Genomic DNA, 15,405 nt, shown 5'->3' with positions numbered 1-15,405 from the left:
GGGCACAATGAAGTTATCGCGGCTCAGAGCAAGGAAACAAGGAGGATGTTGATGGACCGGCGGCCCTTGTTGTTTTAAAGAGAACAAAGAAGCTCCATTGAATAGACTCGGTGGAGATTCGGGCCTTAGACGAACAAACAATCTAATCCTGGACAAACACACTTGTGGTAGGTACACACCGGCCAGAGCCAGGGGGGTGGAGAGAGAGAGAGAGAGGGCAGCTTTCCTTTCCAAAAAAAAGAAGAAGAAAAAAAAAAGAAGTTCGGCTAGGTGACCCCGTTTCAATAGGGCAATGTTTCGACTTGAACTATTGTTTCCAGCCAATGAATCTCACTGCCCGAGGCCGAAGGAAGACCGCCCAGGGCAGCAAGCTCCCAGCTTGGAGACCAGAGTGCGTTTTTCTGGCATACATCAAGCAGGCGCTCGCTCGCTTCCTCACGGTCGTGCGGGTAGGTAGCGTCCCTCTTCCCCCGTCCGTCACAGTGTGCCTATCTCAGAGGGCCCTGTCCGCAGAGTTCTCCTCGTTACTTCGTGTCGAAAAGGTGGCCGTAGTGTGTGGTGGCGGCTGCGTTAGGTCGTTACAAGTGAATCTATTCGCCATGACAATCATCTTTTGCCCCACAGACCCTGGATTGTTAGCAGACATTGTGGGAGGAACGCATGAGACGATGCGAAGGCTCTGAGTTGGCGCGAACCGTCTCGTCCAATCGTGCTCGGGCCCGTTGAAGGCTTGATGCCAAGGCATTTCGCCAGGACTAGTTGATCGGACTTCGATTGGCTATTAGCGCAAGCGGCTTCAACGATCTCTGTTTCAGCATTTCTTAGATTACCTATGGCCAGTCCCACCAGCGCTCCCAGGCTCCTTCGCACCCAGAAGGAAGCAATCGATTGATTGTACGGACTGATTGATGGCCAGACTCGAGGTGCAGCAGAACAGAGCCGTGCAACCTGCAAGCCTATTGTTTGACGGAGGAACATCCTTCCTGCTGGGCATGCTTCAAGAATCATGCAGGGCTTGCTTCTGCAGGTGCCGTTGGTGATCCTGACGAGACCGGAATTTGTTACAAGTGTATTACACAGACGGGAGTCGTGGAAAGTCGATTAGACCGGTGTCCCAAGGATGCAGAAGGGGGTATTTCCTTCTGATATGTCGCATTGAGCAGAAACATCCTACGCATGTGGACGCTCCTTCATTAATCACAATACTCGGATCAATGCTCACCACAGTTCTGAGTGGTATGCAAGACTGTAACGCCACTCGCCCCTTCAAATCTATCCAAGAATAGACAGCCGATCGCGTGTTTGTTCTATATCTACAGTGCACATGGGCTCAATGAGACGGGTAGCAAACGCAACGAGTCGCCTGCCCAATACGTGCAGCAAATCGCCAGACATTGCCGCCCGTAGACTGTATTGTACTTAGGCGGGTTGGGCCTAGGCCTACCGAGGCCGCTTACACTGGAGAAAGATGCGCGACCGCGCTTAAAAACCCGCCCAAAGGAGAGGCCCCCAAGGTTCCAAGGTTCCAAGGTTCCCAGGCGGTTAAAAGAAAAGCAAAAGTGCAAGAAGTGTTGATTGGTCGCGTTGGCAGCCAGCAGCCCGCCCATAGACTTCGATAGAAGCAATTGAATCGATTTTCCCAGCACAGCCTCAGAGGCCATCCCCCTTTTCCGCTTTCCGATCCGATCTGACAGCCAGACTCTTCTGACCGATTTATCTTTCGTTCCCAACCAACGAAACCTTGACGAACCCAGAGGAAGAAATCTCCAGAAGACAAGGTCCCTGTGATTTCTACCCCGCCGCAACCGCTCCCGATTACTATTCTCGTCTGCTTTGCAGAGCGCTTAGCATTGCAGCAACGCAAGTATCTATTTTCTGCCCTAGCACTGCAAGCCAGAAACCATGGCTCGCGGTAATCAGCGTGAGAAGGCGCGTGAGAAGAACCTCAAAACCCAAGCCGCACAGGTAGGTCTCACACACATTGGTGATCTTGGCTTCCGTTCTTCTTCTTCTCTTCCTCCTCTCCCTCCCTTTCCCCCCTTGTCTCTCTATCTGCAACCCGGAGATCAAGCAGCCACCCGCTATACAGCCGAGACAAGTCCGCTCCCGAGGATAGGGCGGGACAGGACAGGACATAGACAGCCCTGTCCTCTTGCTAGAACACATGCCAACCGTGCTAACCATATGTGATTACCTGTTGACTTGCCTGGACTCTGGATCATCACTGACACGCCATTCGGGGACTACAGAAGTCAAAGAACACAAAGACCGGCGCCGAGATGCAGCGCGACAAAGAAAAGGTCGCAGAGCTGATGCGTCAGAAGCAGGCTGCCGGTAAGTCCCGACGCTGCATTTCCCTCCCGCATAATCCGGAACGCGACCGATCCCCCCCCTCCTCCGTCTTTGATTGACAAACCACCATACTGATTCCAGATTCTTATGTATTATAGCCGATGCGAAGAAGCAGCCCGCCAAGTGATCGCAAAACCGAGGCGGCAGATGCAGATCAGGTGTCCGGTGCCACTTGCTCCGTCTTGCCCTGATACGCGACGTTACGATGTTTACATGACTATGATTTCTTCAACGACGAAAGTCAAGATTGCAAGGGCAGGAAGCCTAGAAAGCACCCCGTATTCGGGGGAGCATATTATTCTAGGCTGGTAATAAAGTTACACAATCTATCATTCTGTTGTATCTCTGCCAGGCTTTGCCACTCTCGAGCTTGGAGAATAATACTCTGCTCGATGCAAATAACTCGCGAGGCATTGCTCTGGTGTCGCTGGCCATTGCTTTCGTTATGATTGCGCTTGCAACCGACCTAGATCCCAAGGGACAGATCGGTGACCTTGCCAAATCACGAACCCCCTTTTATCTTTACCCAGACAGCGGTTGTCGGCCGAGGGAAGAGAAAACCTCAAAATAGATATGCTGTGCTCGTCGTGTGGCAAATTACCTACTACGTATCGTGTGATGGCTGACCCATCCGAAGCCCTCAATGTGAAGACAGGAGCCTGATTCCCGAATACTCGGAATTGAAGAAACGTGGTCACTTATTAATCCACCAGCCTTCCTACCTCCGTGGTCCAGAATCGAAACCTAATGACTTACAAGGACATAAGCCCAATGCCCCCCTACCGTGGCCTGAAATGCGACCAGTCAGTCAATCCTCCCAGTTTCGAAGTTGAAGCCGGGCCAGCCGCTCTGCCAGTCCCGGCATGTTTCAGGCCACCACGCAGGTGCTAATGGAACGAGTCAGCGGAAAGAGAGAGAGAGAGAGAGAGAGCCGCTATTCGGTCGAACAAATCACGCGTTCACAGAGCCTCATCGACCGTTAACGACCTATTAATTGTAATAATCATTTAAAATAAAAAACAGAAAATACGACCCAGTCATATAGGGGGAGCATTCTCTCTCCAGTGCCTGTGGAGAGACTTCAAGAAGCAAGCCCCCGCGCAGCTTCTATCGAGCATAATATATAAAAAGGAGAAAAAACACGTCAACGTTGCCCATGGATCCCCTTCCATTGTGTGAAAGGGACCACTCCCTCTTGTCTAGTAACGGGACCACCATTGTGTATGTGTATGTTGTTTCAAGAAAGAAGAAATAGCAGGATATCATTTCGTTATAGCCACGCCGAACCCACACTCCCTCCCTAGAAAGAAAACCCTTTCCGCCCCTCCGAATGATGCAAATACAAATATAGCTGCAGAATTAGGTATCGCACACATCTGAGAAGGGAGAGTACATTTATGCCTCGGCCATCTCGGCGGGCATGCCACCGGGCATACCACCGAAGGCGCCCAGGCCTTGCGCGGCGACGGCAGGGAACGAGCCAGGGGCGCAGGACACGGCGCAGACGCACTGGCCGGTGCCGGGAGTGAGCTGACCGATGCCCTGGGTCATACCGCCCTGGGCAGCACCACCGGTAGCGGGAGGAGCAGCACCGCTCTCCTTGGCTGGCGGCGGGGCGGCGGCCGGGGAGCACCAGCGGCAGGGGGAGGGGGAGGAGCGGTTCCGTTGGCGGCACCTCCACCAACAATGGCGCTGGGCGCACCCTGGCCCTTTTGAGCAATAGCCATGGACTGGAAGAGGGCCTGGGACTTCTCAGCGGTGGGGTTGATCGAGAAGGTCATACCCTTGCCGCAGTGAGTGGACTGGCGGCAGTAGAACCCTTTGATAACGGTCAGCAACAGTTCGCATTTTAGGCACTCCAGACTCAAGGGAATAGCAACTTACAGAGAGGAGTCTCGACCATAACCTGCATAGCGACCTGGGGAGGAGGGTTGACAGTGTTGTTGGCGTTGGGCTGGAAGCCGGAGTCCATACCGCCGGGCATAGCGTCGCAAGGCTTCTCGAAGGTGGACTGGGTAGCAGTGTGGTTTGCGGCCATGAAGGTGAAGATAACCATGTCACCCTTCTTAGCCTTGACCTCGGCGGGGGTGTATACGAGACCAGCGGCGCCGCCAACAGTGACCTAGCGAGATGTTAGCAATCCAAACGGGTCTGCAAGAGCTGGCTCGGAGAGAGAACGTACGGAGTGAGTAGCAGCAGCGGCAGGAGGGGGAGCCGAGGCACCGGGAGGCGCACCGGCAGTCACGGTCTGGGTGACGGTGACCTGCTCGTTCATGGTGGTCGTGGCAGCGCCTCCACCGGGGTTGGCCCAGACGAGGATGATCTGTGTGATGGAGCCGGCGTTGACGGCGGCCGCGCCGCCCGCGCCCAAGGCAGCGCCCAAGGCACCACCGGCGAGAGCGCCACCAGCGGCACCCTTAGCGGCACCCTTGGAAGCACCCTTATGTTCCGTTCTCCGCACGGGGTAGACATTGTTGACGGCCTTTGCGAGAGCCAGGGGCGCAATGGCCAGGGTCAGAGCTGCTGAGAACTTCATGATGAACTAGGTATTATTGGTGACTGTCGAAGTCGCCGTCGGGATTGCTGTTGGGGTTTTCTGTTTTTTCTTTTTCTTTCTTTTCTTTCTGGATATATTGCTCGAAATCGGCCGTGATTCTCAGAACTGGCGCAGGATCCGTAAAATGGCGAGCGCTGCTCGTGGAGAAGAATAGGAAGAAAATGAACGGAAAAGTGTTGCGAAAAGAGCGAACTCACGACTGTAGAACGAAAATAGTAGTATGAGAGGATGAACCCACAAAGACAAGAGCAGGATCCCGAAAAAGGGCGAGCAGCGGCACCTGCTTATATCGCAGCATGATGGATGCGCGAGGTGAGGGACGCTGTGCAGACTTGCTCCGTCACAGCCGAGCCAGGGTCCTGGCATCCCGGCCCAAAAGCTGGTCTCGAAACAGGACCAGCGCCTTCGCGATGCCAAGCGGGCAAGCAAGCATGGGTCGTCAATTCGGGTGGAGGGGCGTCCGATCAAAGGGAACCTTTTTGGGCGGAGAAGGGCCTGTCTACTGCTGCCTGTCGTCTGCCTGTCTGCCTGTCTGCCTGCTCTCAGGGCTCCCCGTCCAGTGCCCCCGTCATGGGGGCGGCTCCACGCCAAGCGGCCAAGATGGAGGAGATGCGACGTCCCTGGGCCTGCCCGGGCGTTCATTTGCGGCGCCTCGCAACCTGATATTGCCGCTTCCGGTTGGCGCAGGAGGTCGGATGTGACAGAAACGTCTCGCGTCGTGTTTTGGCACCCTTGCTAGCAGCCAGCTTTTGCCGTGCATGCCCCCTGTCCGGCTAGGCCTGACTGGCGCTAGCGGCTCTGTATACTCGGAAAATACCACACCCTTTTTTCGCTACTGGACGGCAACACCGCATCCAGGCAGACAGCCGCAGCGTCGGCGGCGATTTCAATTAACTTCAGATGAACAAGAGCGCCGACTAGCCATCGGATTCCGGAAGGGCGTTGCACGACAGACTGTCACCCGGAGGCTGACTCTGCTGCGGACGTCTCCGGTGTCAAGTCCTCGCCCCGGGTGTTGCATGTACAGGCTGTGCGGCGGCACCTGAGAAAGAAAATCCAGTAGTAGTAACGGCTTTGGTCCCTTTGGTCCCTTTGGTCCAACCCGCCTGCTGGCCAACGGCGGATTCGATTGGCTTCTGGGACTTTAAGCTTAAGCTTATACGGATCCATGTCGTTAGCATTCTAGACCGTTTTCCTGGCTCGTTTACGGTGGAAACCCACGACCCAGTCTTCCACTCGACTATCTGCACTTGGCAGCGCTCGGGTGCAGTGATATCGTGCAATTCTTCGTCACCGGGTAGGCCAGGAAACGTAATTGTCAATGCTACCCTGCCCGAAATTGCTGCGTATTCCTGTGCCGTTTTTCCCGCCTGACGACCGCCAAGGCCTGCCTTTTGCGAATCTCGAATCTACGTTTCGACGCCAAGAGCTGAAGAGAAACGTTGTCAGGGGGAGCATGTCCGCTCCGCCAGCCGGCGAACCCCCAATCCTCCTTAGCCGCATGCCTTTCACCCGTCCAGTCGACCCGTCATCCTGCCTATCGCTGTCTCATGTTTCGATCCGTTCATCATGTTTTCTTGGGGCCTGTCTTAACTTTGTTGCAGACAAGCTCAGTCTGATATGGTGTCTCTTTTGGCGCCCCCTTGCCGTTGCCGTCCTATATTGTTGTCGTGCCATCCATGGCTTGTCAGGACACGCCTCACCAGCGTACATGGCATTCGTCATTCTCATCTTCATCTCTGCATCTCCCAGGCTCATGTTTAATGCTGTCCACGCCTGTCATCTGCTACAGAAATAGTGGCGCCTTTTCCATTCGCTTCTACATAAAACCTATGGAGGAGGCCTCCTCAACGGATACCCGTGTAGCCAGAGTTGCAGTCAACACGAAGCGATGGGATTCTATTCATGCCAATTCACCATGTTTGGCTTCAGGGCCTCTGCCTCGGCCCAAAACTATCCGCTCGGCTCCACTGGGAGTCTCCGGCGCTATGCTTTTGAAATATATAACTTGGCAACTCGAAATTATTTAACAGCCACATTACAAATGGATGTAAGACGGCGATACTTCGCCCTATCAATAGCAGATCCAACAGCGGTCTTACGGAATCGCCCTCTCGTCCCGAGTTCGGCAGCCTGGTGAAGCCGAGAATGAAGTGATGTGTTGAAGATGGAAACGGGAACGAAATGTAGACGCTATCGCTATCATCAGGATCTGGAACGTGCCACGTTTCGGATCTTGGTTCTGTTGGTCGATCAAAAAGAGCAAATGTCCATCCGAGCTCGGCCCTGGCACGTCAGATTACTGCTGCTGCGACTGCTGTTTCTGTCCTTCGTAGAGCCCAGTGTAATAGCCGGCGTAGTACCAGGACATCATCAGTTTCTTTAGACCCTCATCTTGCACTAGAGCCGTGTTAGCCGACTGCGAATCTGGGGGTCCTACCATCTGTGCAGTCCTCTGACGTGCATACGTAGACGAGGCGAAGTATCTACTTGGCCACTTACCTGAACCCAGCAGTGGTGCTGGAATGCCTTCCGGACGGCTTGTCGATGTTGCGCTGGGCTGAGCGGTCGGAGCGGCCTCGTCGCCATTCTTCTCCAGGATGTCAGAAACGTTATCGTGCCAAGCTTTTCTGATCTTCGCGGGAGACTCCATCCCACCAAATTTGTCGCAACTCACCCGCGTGCTCTCGTCAACCTTTACCTGCGCCTGCTCTGCTACAGACGGAGGCTGTTGTATTTTAGAGTCATTGCTCTCGAGCTTGGCATCTGAAGCCACAGTGACCCTTAATACAGACATTTTGTCAGTCATGATACCTCAAGAGTGTTGAAGCTTTCATCCGACTCAAGGGACACGCACTTTTCACTTTCCTTCAGGAGGTCATCGACGTTACCGCCATGTCGATAAATGCTATGGTATTTCTGAATACAGTCAGTAACATACTTGACAACTTCCACAAGAGCACGCAATACCTTGTACTCGTCCAGGGCGTCGTTCCAGGAGTCTACCAAGGCGCTATCGTCCCATACCTCGTCGTGTGTGAGGTTTTGCTGATTTGATGCCATTTTAGAGATGGGTTGGATGGAACTGCGACCACTGCAGCCTATTGTTAGCGGTGAAAATAAGTATCTCTGGCAGAGGCTTCAATAACGGTTGGCTTTGTTTCTGGAAGGATACTAGATGTCCGATGATATTGCAGGACGAATGTGATCCTGCTCTTCCTCCTGCGGCTGAAAAAGAAGGGTTTGAGGGGATGTATCTCAGTAGGAGTACGATTTTGGATACTTTGTAAGTTGGGGAGTAGGTATGTATGCAGGTAGAGAGATGGCCCGTTGCCCACGCTGATTGGCCAGTAGTAGTAGCTTCGCAACAGTTGTCTTTGAGTGTCGCAACAACACAAGGCGAGAACAGGGAATCGATCCACAGGGTAATTGCGGAGAAATTGGAGATCTACAAACCAGGCCGAGCCTCATGGAAGATTTCAAGCGCTTATAGAAAAAAAAGGTGAACGTATGAGGTGCACTCGAAGCGACAGCCGTAACGTCGCTCACAAAGAGCAGCAAACCTGGAGGTAGGCCTGGCTAGTTGCCGGTACAGTAGGTGGACCCACTATGAGATGGGTTCTTATCTTATCGAAGATACCTGAACGCAAGTAACAAAAAAAAGTTCCTGCAGTCGAAGCCAAGGGTTTCTCACAGTGCTCTACAGCGATAAAATCATCACAATGGCCCCAGAACTCAGATCCCGCAAGGTCTCAGGTAATTATTGGATGCGCTCTACATAGTATACGGCACGTTTCTGACAAATCGTGAAGGTACCGCGAAAGCGCCTGCTGCCAAACCGACGAAGGCCGCTGCGCCCAAGCGCAAAGGTTCGTTCGCCCTTCTCTCAGTACTTGACTTCTTATGACTGACAATGCTGCTAGCCGCCGAGGATGCGAGTCCGGTAGAGCCCAAGAAGAAGAAGGCAGTCGAGTCTTCTCCCGCCCCGAAGAAGGCGACCAAGTCTTCAAAGTCGAAGCCCGAGCCTGTGCCGGAGCCCGAAGAAACCCCCGAGGAGGATGAGCAGACCTTCTCCGAGGAAGATGAAGAGGAGGAGAGACATATCCTCAAGCTCGCCGGAGTAGATGGCGACGACGATGAGGATGATGAGGCCGACAACGCATTGGAATTCAAGGACGGCGATGATGTCGGCAAGATACCCGCACCGCCCCCAGCAAAGAAGGGCGCCAAGTCCAACGACGGTGAAAAGGGAGAGACTGGTGTTGTGTACATTGGCCATATTCCTCACGGTTTCTTCGAAAACCAACTGAGGAGCTACTTTGCCCAATTCGGAGATATCCTGGTAAGGAGGCTCCCCTAGCAGCTCTCATTGTACGGGATCGGGACTAATCGTATCAACAGAACCTCCGAGTCTCTCGTAATAAGAAGACGGGCAGGAGCAAACACTACGCCTTCCTGGAGTTCGCGGAGGAATCTACAGCCGACTACGTTGTCAAGAGCATGGACAACTACTTGAGTAAGTCGACGAATGGCTACCACCTCCCACGGCCACATCTTACTGACCGTGTCGCGTGTAGTGTTTGGACGCATATTAAAGGTCAAGCGCGTGCCTCAATCTCAGGTCCACGAGAGCCTATGGAGAGGTTCCAACAGACGCTTCAAGGCCATTCCCCACACCAAGCTGGCTGCGAACCAGCTGAAGAAGGCGAAGACGGAGACGCAGTGGGCAGAGAAAGTTGCCAGGACAAATAAGAAGCGTGCCGACCAGGCAGCGAAACTGAAGGCGCTGGGCTACGAATTTGATACCCCAGAGCTGAAGGCGCCGAGTGCTCCTACCGGGGAGGAGGATGCGCCCAAGGCTATCGAAGCAGCGCCCGAGCCTGAGGAACTGGTTGCTGAAGAGGTGGTTGCTCCCAAGACAAGCAAGGCCAAGGCCAAGAAGGGCAGCAAGGCCAAGAAGTCTAAGGCCTAGGTGAAGCATGGGTCTAGCCAGCGTTGAATTACATAGTCCAAAAGCCATTTTTACGACTCGCACGAACCATGGGCGCTGGCAGGATATGTTTATATGGACTACTGGGCGAATAATCAAGCTACGAATGAGGATGACCGGGAAACTGGTCGCAGATCATGAATCTTGGGATCATGTACATATTATAGTTCTGATGTGAGGCAGGATGCAAGATGTATGCGCATAGCGAACCCACTGTACTCATAGACACGAAGTCGAGCAAACAGCAGGATTATAAAGGCATTCAATTGGTCTACTTCGACCTGCACTAGATGACACGGCCTACCAGCACGCAACAAAGGCGTGAGGCTGTTTCAAAAATTTGAGCTGGCGAAGGGAAAATATGTGAAGAAGAGAAGAAGAAAAATTGAGCTGCCATCCGTTGGGGCCTTTACTATGAAAACCAGCGGGGCCATGTGATTGGCTCAATGTTCTTGTTACCCACCCACCACCCACCTGAGCTTCAATAAGTCAAGTCATCCAGGTCGCATCACTTCACGTCAATGATATCCACAGCCTACAACATGAGAATCCGACCTATGATACTACCACATACCTTTTTCCACGGTCGCAAGCTTATTAGGTTGATGTGTTTTTATAATTCAGGTCGTATTACTATGTGCACTTGTATTGCTCAAGGTGACAGCAGCGCAGCACAGCGTACAAGCCGAATTCGTGACATGGTATGACCGAGAGGATGCAACTGTACAAAGAGCTGTGTCTCAACGCAACCTCGTATTGGACCTCCAACGGGGTACAGACGCTATGCAGTATATCGCTAAAGCGGGATAGTGGGTTGCAAACGACATTCACATTGCAGAGTATGTTCTGTTTTAACCTGACCCGTCCGGGATTGTGATGCGTATCAAAGGGCTTAGGTGGCCTTATATCCACGATGTGTACATTGTTGGCAGACATTGAACACTGGACCTGTCTGGGGGTGCCACTAGGTACATGTACGTAACTTTCAGGTAAGTCAGACGCCTACGGGCACAGCGAAGGGATTGAGGCTAGGCGGGGTGATACCAACTAATCTCGTACATAAGTGCTGTAAGTCCAGCGAATGCGCCCACCCACAGCCCGCAGCCTACAGCCTACAGGCCCAAGTCCAGCTGCTAAGTTTGAGCTGGAAAGGCTTACGTGTGGGTTTCGAGATCCGACCCGCTTTACTTTCTGAACGACGACAAACCTTGGGATCTGAATCGCAAACACCCATTTCCCAGTCTGTCGACGGCTTCTTTTGTGGTTGTATTGCTACCGACTCGGACTGCACCCATGCTGCCCACGTAGGCTTCAACCATTGACGTTCTAGACCACGTACATACATACACCCACACGAGAATGACTCCACCCGAAGCCCAGCAACAGGCGGGCGCAGGTCCGTGTCGCCGCAGTTTCCCCATCGGCAGCAAGACCATTGTTGAAGCTAACTCGAAACCGTCCAGCTTCCGCCAACAAAAAGAAGAACAACAAGAAGAAGAAGAACAATGCAAACAAGCAGAAGCAACAGGAAGACGCCCCCGATGACAAATCTGTAGATCCCACGCTGCCGAACGGCGAGCAGCGCCAAGGAGAAGACGACGACCAATCCGACAGCCCCGATTCCTCTGTGGTAAGGCTATGATTCGCCCTGGACTCCGCCAGGCCAGGAGAGCAGCCCCTGGCAGAATTGGCTGACCAGATAACTGCAGAATCCAACACATCCAGAATCACCCAACGGCGACGCAGCAACGCCAGCAACAACACCAACGACGAATGGTCATTCCCGTGAAGATCCACAAAGCACTATGGTCAGCTCCGAACCAAGCGCCGATACGAGCGCCAGGTTAGAGGCCATGTCACAGGAGCGGGAGGCTCTGAGAGCCGAGGTGGAACAGGTACGAAAGCAATTGGAAGGTATACAGGAAACACACGCCCAGGAGACGACAAAGCTCAAGTCGGAGCTGGAAGAAAGCGTGGCTGCCAAGGAACTTGCCGAAGAGGAATACGAGTCTCTCCGAGAACGAGTCGACAAGCTGAAAGAGACACTGGGAAGCAAACTAGCGCGAGATCGGGAAGAGCTGGAAGGGGCCAAGGAGCGCGTTGAGCAACTGGAGGCTCAGAATGACGAGCTACAAAGGGGCAACGAAACCTACCAAGAACAGATGGAGGGACTACGGACAGAGCTCCAAGACGCCAACAGGGAACTTTCACGCCTCCGGAGTCGCAGCAACCTCTCGCAACACAACTCGCTGAAGGAGAAGGAGGACATGACACGGCAAATCCAGCATCTCCGGGAAGAAGCGGAGGCCGCCAAAGATGCCATGGGCGACTGGGAAGTCTTAGCTATGGAAGAACGATCCATCCGAGAGAACTTGGCCGACAAAACGTCCGCCCTGGAGGAGCAGATCGCTAGCCTGCGAGAGAACTACGAGCGTGCCGCATCAGAACGGGATATACAGTCGCAAGCAGTAGACAGTCTCCAGAGGGCCCTCCAGGAGATCCAGGAAGCTCGGAGGCGAGAGTTGCGCGAAATGGTCGAGTCGTCTGAAGAACAACTCCAGGCCATGAAGAAGTTGGTGAAGGAAGCCGATACCAGAGCGTCCGAAGCTGAAGCTGGAAAGGAGACGATGCAGAAGGAGCTAGAGCGAACCGCCCCTTTCGAGAAAGAGGTGAAGGAGAAAAACCTACTCATTGGCAAGCTGCGGCATGAGGCTATCGTGTTAAACGACCACCTGACAAAAGCGCTTCGTTACCTCAAGAAGACGAAGCCTGAGGATAGTATTGACAAGTATGTCCCTCCCATGCTTACCTTGACAGTCCACGTTTGTTGACTTGGGACAGGCAAATCGTGACGAACCATTTCCTCCAATTCTTGGCGCTGGATCGGTCCGATCCAAAGAAGTTCCAGATTCTCCAGATCATCGCCGGGCTCTTGACGTGGACCGAAGAGCAGAGAGAGCAGGCCGGCTTGGCGCGGCCCGGAACATCGACCAACAACCTGAGGCTGCCGTCTTCGCCGTTCCACCGGACGCCTAGTACGCCGTCCCTGAACACCGAATTCTTCTCCGACACCACGCCCACGTCTGCGAAAGGCGGGGAGTCGCTGGCGGATCTGTGGGCCGGATTCCTGGAGCGGTCGGTCGAGGAGGGCTCGGCGGGCGGGACGTCGAGGAAGGACAGCATGTCGAGTGTAGCGACAGGGACGACAGGGACAACGACAAGGCCAGATACGAGAGGTGCTAACCACCAGGGCTCGTAGAGCGGCTGTCTGTACTATATTCAACTTTATTCTCCGTCTTCGTTCTTTTCTCCCCTTTCTCTTTCTGGCTTTCTGGGGATTGTTATGCACCTAGAAGAAAGATACACTCAAAGAGGATGCGTTCTAAGATAAGCGCGAACTATGTAATGGATAGCATGGGGAACGAGGGAGGGAGAAGCTGGCATCCCAGTGGCGTCTTAGAGAGAGAAATGCATGTACGTACTCATGCTTGTAGCATAAAGGGCGAAGAGGACAGCCATTGCATAGCATCGATGACCTGAAATACCATGCTTAGGTCAAGTCTTTTTCGTAGAGTCCCAGACGCGATGCCTCTTCTCCTGCCCTCATATACACACCTAATACATGTGGACCATGTACGAGGAATTCAACACCGGAAAGGTTTCCGGTTCTCACATCGACCATTGTGTAGCATCGCGACCCCTGATGTTGAACTCTAAAGGGGCCTCGAGGTTGCCACACCAAGTCCAGCCCGGATTGCATGCAGCCAAGATAGACAGACACCAGGCACAAGCAACAATGCTTCGAGTACTTATTAGGAGGCGGTTTATTTGTTTATATTATAATCTAGGTCTTCCCTGATGTGGGAGGGAAGTTAAAAACAAATAGTCTCTACCCAACAACCTGCTGGCCCGCCGCCTGCGCATCCTCTTGTGCGCGCGGCAGCATGTTGGTCGCGTACGACTCGGCGTCGCGCGATATGGCGTCGATGTTGATGCGGTTCTCGAGCGCGTCGTTGACCCCCTCGATGACCTCGCGCTCCTCCATGACCTCGCGCATCAGGCGGCCCTCGTGCGTCCAGTAGGCCTCGACGCGGCGGCGCAGATCCTCGTCGCGGATCGACGTGTTCTTGATGATGCCGACGGCGTTGACCTTGCTCTTGGTCAGCAGCAGGGCGCGCGTGGCGGCCTCGACGCGCTCGGCCGGGTCGGGCGGGGCCGCGAAGGCGCGGTTCGTGGCGCTCAGGTACAGCAGGGCCGCGTAGGCAGCGTTGACGAGGGCGAGCGCGATGGCGCGGTAAGCCCGCATGTCCCAGTAGTGCATGTCGAGGTCCACGAGGCGCGTGGCCCGCGAGTTGGGTTGGTAGTTGTAGCTGTGCACCAGGTACACGTCGAGCGCGGCGAGCAAGCTGCTCGCCATGACCACCGTCGTCCGCCACCGGGGGCCCTCGCGCCCTGACAGCCAGTCCGAGGTCGCTGCCGAGAGTACGGCCAGGTTCAGGAGGTGCGGCGCCAGCAGCGCCGGAAAGGCGTAGTAGAAGTAGGAGCGGGGGTCGTCTGAGTTGCAAAAGGGGCAGTCGGCCAGGACGTCGGGGCCGAACTGGAGGTAGAGCAGGCGGCTTTCGAGGTTGACAAACTTGGCGCGCAGGACCTGGTCGGCGTCCGTCAGGATGTTGCCGGGCCGCAGGGACGTGAGGCGCGTGAAGAGGACATCGGTCGGGATCTGGAGGCGGCTCTGGGTCCGCACGAACAGATTCTCGGGCGCGAAGAAGGGGAAGGAGATGACGAGATAGATGAGGACGGTGATGGCGAGCACGTAGAGGGTGCGCGCTACTTGCGGCGAGACTGGACGGATCCGGAGTCCCTGGGCGGCTGGGCCGGCGCGCAGGATGCGATAGTATCCTATGGCCTTGGGTAGGAGCATAGGCCCGAAGAAGAGCAGGAGGGACTTGATACTGCGAATAACATGTTAACACGGTAGCCGTTGCGCGCGCATCATGGGGCCGCCGCGGACTTACGTTCCCCAAGAGATTGGAATCCCCATCTTGCCGTCTTCATAGCCTGCTTGTGAGTGATGGTTCGGGGGTATGGAAAAGAAAGTCAAAAAGTCTGGTGTTCAAGGCCAAGCATGTTTGTTCACTCTGTCCTCTTGAAACCTTACTTCCGAACGGGCGCCAAACGATGCAAGGCTGACAGTTGGCATTTATTAGGATTCAGGGACCAGCATCAGGCGTCATCCGGTTTCCCTTTAGGCTTCCCTTTACTAATAGGCCCTTAAAGTGAGGACCCTCAATTCCTTCTAAATTTGGAAAACCCTGCTGAGTCAGAGCAAGCAGTGAGCACTCAAAGCATGCGGCTTTGTCTCATTACGCCACTCGAGATGTGGCTGGAAGAACGCTTTGGGACGATTGGCCGGGAAAGAACTCTGGTCGGTCCGTTGGCAATCCCCATCCTTTAAAATCTCAGTAAGGCGCTCCAGCCTGGAGATTTTTTTTTTCAACTCATCACC

At 54.2% G+C, this 15,405-nt stretch overlaps 5 protein-coding genes across 5 annotated transcripts; 2 read left to right on the top strand and 3 right to left on the bottom strand.

The window, feature by feature from the left end:
• Positions 1 to 3,747: 3,747 nt before the first annotated feature.
• Positions 3,748 to 4,888, bottom strand: PG986_009128 (uncharacterized protein; the record flags this gene model as incomplete). Its single annotated transcript, XM_066845350.1, has 4 exons — positions 3,748 to 3,894; positions 3,945 to 4,171; positions 4,237 to 4,474; positions 4,535 to 4,888. The coding sequence occupies 4 exons, from the start codon at positions 4,886 to 4,888 to the stop codon at positions 3,748 to 3,750; spliced, it is 966 nt and encodes a 321-aa protein (XP_066697748.1).
• Positions 4,889 to 7,208: 2,320 nt separating this feature from the next.
• On the bottom strand, positions 7,209 to 7,972 carry PG986_009127 (SMN family protein Smn1; the record flags this gene model as incomplete). The annotated part of the gene is made up of 3 exons (XM_066845349.1): positions 7,209 to 7,499; positions 7,763 to 7,828; positions 7,880 to 7,972. The coding sequence occupies 3 exons, from the start codon at positions 7,970 to 7,972 to the stop codon at positions 7,209 to 7,211; spliced, it is 450 nt and encodes a 149-aa protein (XP_066697747.1).
• A 659-nt stretch (positions 7,973 to 8,631) lies between these two features.
• Positions 8,632 to 9,881, top strand: PG986_009126 (RNA binding protein; the record flags this gene model as incomplete). Its single annotated transcript, XM_066845348.1, has 5 exons — positions 8,632 to 8,665; positions 8,722 to 8,778; positions 8,833 to 9,251; positions 9,311 to 9,425; positions 9,487 to 9,881. The coding sequence occupies 5 exons, from the start codon at positions 8,632 to 8,634 to the stop codon at positions 9,879 to 9,881; spliced, it is 1,020 nt and encodes a 339-aa protein (XP_066697746.1).
• A 1,377-nt stretch (positions 9,882 to 11,258) lies between these two features.
• PG986_009125 (uncharacterized protein) lies at positions 11,259 to 13,158 on the top strand (the record flags this gene model as incomplete). The annotated part of the gene is made up of 4 exons (XM_066845347.1): positions 11,259 to 11,295; positions 11,363 to 11,529; positions 11,609 to 12,687; positions 12,741 to 13,158. 4 exons carry the CDS (start codon positions 11,259 to 11,261, stop codon positions 13,156 to 13,158), a joined length of 1,701 nt encoding a protein of 566 aa, XP_066697745.1.
• A 630-nt stretch (positions 13,159 to 13,788) lies between these two features.
• On the bottom strand, positions 13,789 to 14,940 carry PG986_009124 (uncharacterized protein; the record flags this gene model as incomplete). Its single annotated transcript, XM_066845346.1, has 2 exons — positions 13,789 to 14,851; positions 14,915 to 14,940. The coding sequence occupies 2 exons, from the start codon at positions 14,938 to 14,940 to the stop codon at positions 13,789 to 13,791; spliced, it is 1,089 nt and encodes a 362-aa protein (XP_066697744.1).
• Positions 14,941 to 15,405: the final 465 nt, after the last annotated feature.

This window comes from Apiospora aurea (genome assembly GCF_038362705.1).
Source record: "Apiospora aurea strain CBS 24483 chromosome Unknown utg000006l_segment0_segment0, whole genome shotgun sequence".
Lineage (NCBI taxonomy): Eukaryota > Fungi > Ascomycota > Sordariomycetes > Amphisphaeriales > Apiosporaceae > Apiospora > Apiospora aurea.
This window is presented reverse-complemented; position numbering and strand designations above follow the sequence as displayed.